General features: G+C 57.4%; 1 protein-coding gene across 1 annotated transcript in view; it reads right to left on the reverse strand.

The window, feature by feature from the left end:
- Positions 1 to 1,493: 1,493 nt before the first annotated feature.
- The window catches only part of LOC111731534, a 22,402-nt gene continuing 19,750 nt past the window's right edge, over positions 1,494 to 4,145 (reverse strand). Inside the window, exons 9-11 of the mRNA XM_023523191.1 lie at positions 3,752 to 3,803; positions 1,710 to 1,919; positions 1,494 to 1,542 (exon numbers count right to left, since the gene is read on the reverse strand). Coding sequence (XP_023378959.1) covers positions 1,494 to 1,542; positions 1,710 to 1,919; positions 3,752 to 3,803 — 311 coding nt within the window. The remainder of the gene's footprint in view (positions 1,543 to 1,709; positions 1,920 to 3,751; positions 3,804 to 4,145) is intronic.

Here is a 4,145-nt window from a genome sequence, read left to right on the forward strand (position 1 = left end):
TGGGTTCCGATCACGGCTGAGGTGCGTGGGTCCCAGGTGCTTCGCGTGCGTCGTTTGTAATGTCGAGATAGCTATGGGTCACCGGCTGGAGCCCACAGGTCTCCGCGGGCAGGAAGGATGCCCACGCCACACCACTGGCCTCGCCGCCGGCCACATGTCACTAAGAGACATATTGGTTCTGCTTAGTTATCAGTCTATCCGCTTTAACTCTCCAATGAGATGGTAAACCCCAAGCAGACAAGAGAGAAAGACAAGCGGCCATGTGCGTGCCCAGCTAGCCATGCAGGTGTCCAAGCGACTGGGGGGGGTGTCACACTGTGCACCTGGCCTGGGACACTGGAGGCGGCACACCTCTCAAAGACCCTGACGTTCAGCTGGGGTTGATTTATTTCCTTTCTAGTCACTAAGCTGGCCTCAGAGAACAGATCTAGCCTGGATTTGGGGACCGGGCCTCCGGGATCAGCTGTCTGATCTGTGGATCGGCCTGAGCTGAAGGGACGAAGTTGGGTCGCTGAGACCACACCCCTTCCAGACACAGCGTCTTATTGGGCGGGCACGTGGGTTTCAGAGCCAGGCCTCTGGCTTCCCGTGGAACAGTCACACCCGGGGCCCAAGTGTGTCCCACCAGCATCCATTGCCCACTCTGAATGGCCAGGTGCTCCTTGGTGTCCTGCTCCCGGCCTGCTTCTCCGCCCAGTGCTGGCTGCCTGGCCTGTGTGGCAGCTCGAGTTGGCCACCTCTGTGCTGAAGGGACCAAGTTTCCTGGGGACCACTGGGTTCAGGTGACAAGAGCCAGCATCCTAGTCTCCTGTCACATGGATAACGCACGCACGTAGTTCACGAATGGAACCTTCCGTTTGGCAAGTAAGGCTCCGGGACCCAAGGACACTCAAACCTCCATTTTACAATTTTTATGCCAAAAAAATAAATAATAATAATCAAGCGATGAGGGGGTCAAAGAAGACTCTGGGGGCTCGGACGTCTGCACTCACACTATCTCCCAAACACGTAAGTAACAGCCAGGCCCGTGGGGAGTCTGTGAGGGGCGAGGCCACGGGCAGGTCCACCCAGCATGCCGGAAGCCTCGCTCGCGGTAGCTCTGGATGCTGCGGTGGCAGAGAGGAGGAGGCGGGTGTCAGCCCGGGGTGCAGGACTGGAACCTTGACCGTGACCCTGGAGGCGCGGGGAGGCTCTGTAGAGATCCAGTCAGGAAAGTCAGGGTCATAGTTGCTCTTTCCAGAGTTCAGGGGGAGGAGCAACGTGGATGAACCTGCTGGCTTCTGAAACCGCACGCTCGCTGATTCAGACCGCTTCCTGTCGCCAGGCCCCGCCCGGTGGATCAGAGCTCTCGGAGGTGACCCCAAGGTGGGTATGGCCCAGCGTCATCGTGCTCCAGTGGCCCACATACCAGGATTTCACCCAGACTGTTCCAAACGCGCCCTCGTCCCAAAGCCGGAGACCGGCCCCCACCCCTCCCAGTCCGGTCGTGTCGCTCACGGCTCGGGCCCCTGGGCGCTGGCCTGGCAGTCATCCGGGTCGTACCTAATGCGGTCATCACGACGGAGCAGGAGTCCTCCGAAAGGCAAACCGGGGCCTCTGAGGTCGCAGCTCCGACGCCGCGGCCTTCCCGAGGTCATGCCGCATTTTGCTGTCGTTGTCTCCGAAGCACCGAGTCGACGGACGATTCTTAGGCACGCGGAGCGCCCGACCTCGTGCCGGGGGCCAAGCAAACAAAGGTGAGCAGGATGTGACCTGTGCCCCGAGGACCTGGCACCGCGGCAAAGAGGTCATCGCCGTTTTCCATGAAGAACCGGAACCCCGAGAGGGCGGGCGAGTGTTCCCAGCAGCGCACGGCGTCATGTCCGGATGAGAACAGGGCACTCCGGACAGCCCGGCCCAGCCCCTCGCCACCGTCCCAGCTGGAACCCAAAGGCACCGTGAGAAGCGCCTCTGGGACACCCTGCCCCACGGGCAGCAGAGACTGGGCTGTGATGCCACCAGCCCTACAGATGGGCTCGCTGACTCCAGAGGCGGCCGCTGACCAACACGCACGATCGGCCCAGCCGATGCTTTTAAAAAGGAATTTTGGAAACAGCAAAAGGTGGCCAGCCATCAATCCGTCTGATAGCAGCGTTCGGCCCTGCAGATGGCTGCTCCCCACGCCCACGGCAGCGACAAGACCGCGCAGCCAGCAGCAGCCGCATCCCAGAGCCACATCTCACCTGAGCGGATCCCCCCGAGCTCCCTTTGTCACAGCGTCCGGGAGGCCCCAGCCAGGGGAGCTCCGTGCTCCAGCGTGGCTTGTCTGGGAGGCGTCACTGCACTCGGCCGTTTCCCCTCACGGGGCAGTCGTCACAGCCTCCTCCGGGCTGCAGAATGAAACCCGCTCTTGAGAATCCTCGCCAGGGCACCGCCCAGCACGGCCAGCTCCCTCCGAGCTGCGGACAGTCTGCCAACCTGGCACCGGCGCCCTGCGATGTGACTCGCTCGCCCAGCAAGCTTTAACCCCCTCGTCCCCGAAGCTCGCAGCCCTGTAGCCTGTCTAGACGCACGCCTGCCACGCCACGGCTCCGGCACCCGAACTGCCCCCTGCCAGGCTCCAGCCCCTCCCAGGCCAACCTCTGTAACAGATGCCGGACCAGAATCCATCGTTTTCAGCAAAGCAATTACTGATCCCGACGCTTCTGTCTATGTCCTTCCCTTTTGTTAGTGCAGCCATGTTTTCGGCATTCAGATACTTGTAGCATCTAGTGCTTTTCCATAAACACCTATCGACTGAAGTCATTTGATTCTTAAAAAAAAAAAAGCGAAACCAGCACTCACACCCTCATTCCTATGTAACGTGTTCTCATTTCATTTCTGTGCCTTTCAACTCCACATAGAAAGACTGTGCTTGACTGGGGAGATACAGATATTTCAAAAAATGTAACCATGCAGGAAATTAGTAAGGCACACGTTGCTGGAGGCCCGGGAGACCCAGACGGGCATGAAATCAAGGCTGAGGGGAGCGGGGCTCCAGGCCCCTGAACCGTCTAGCCGTGCAGACTGGTGCAGATGATCCAGCTCTCAGGCCCTAGTGTCCTCGGGCTTGCAAGCGGTTAGGTAGCTGATGCCGAAGTCCCTTCCGTGTCCCCTCCCCACATAAAGCTGTGGCTCACTGCCAACCTCAGAGGTTTTATCTTTTAGGATTACATAAATAAATTTATAAATAAAGGTCTGTCTTTCCACTAGCCTGTGACTCATTAAGTCGGAATGCCGTGGTGACCTGTCCAGTACCCGGGCCGCAGTGCCTAGCACCGTTCGTGTGTATGAGAAGGTGTCTCTCTGCCCATCGTGCTGTCCGTTCGTCAATATAAGGGACCCGGACGCCCCCATCAGTTTCTCCCTGTCCTGGGTATTATTCAGTTCATACATTCAGTCTGGGGTTTGTCGTATAACTCCGCGCGAGCTGTTCCCCTTTCTGTGTAACTCTCTGAGTCGAGATCAGCCACCAAGGTCCCACCCTGTCTCGCCCACGTCCTTCCGCTCAGTTCTGCCTTGATGGCAGCCGCCGATACAGGTCCTGGTTCACATGTCGGTTTTCCTCGCGGGCCTTGGGGACGGGCTGTGTCTCATTCATCTGCGTCTCCCTGCACCTCGGCCTTGTATTTCCTGATCTCTGCACGACTGACGACTGTGACTGTGCCCTTCCTTTCAGGGGCTGGGAGTCCTGTGACCGGGATGTTTCCCAGCACCCCTGGCCTCCACCCACCAGATGCCAGTAGCACCCTCTCGGCTGACACAGCCCAGAACTCCAGCGTCTCCTGAGGGCAAAATCAGCCTGATGAAAACCCGTCTCTAGTCTGATTGCTGCTCAGAGTTCGTATTTGAAAAAGGGGGTTGTTGAAATGCTATCGTACTTACGATAGAACTCATTAAAAGTAACATGAGATACGGCCATTCGATAGTATTTACCAGTTTGTTTATCTGCGAAAGAGCTTGCTACAGTCCCAGTCGTCACTGTATTTAATTAGTAAATCGAGTCGACCTACTGTACACTTAAATGTTTTAAGTACTTTCCTAGCCCTGAATGTAGAGATGTAAGAAAAAATAAATGTCTGTCCTCACTGAGATTAGTCGACAAGTAAAAAGTATTTTAAAAGCAG

Source organism: Pteropus vampyrus, unplaced genomic scaffold (genome assembly GCF_000151845.1).
Source record: "Pteropus vampyrus isolate Shadow unplaced genomic scaffold, Pvam_2.0 Scaffold382, whole genome shotgun sequence".
In the NCBI taxonomy this organism is placed as follows: domain Eukaryota; kingdom Metazoa; phylum Chordata; class Mammalia; order Chiroptera; family Pteropodidae; genus Pteropus; species Pteropus vampyrus.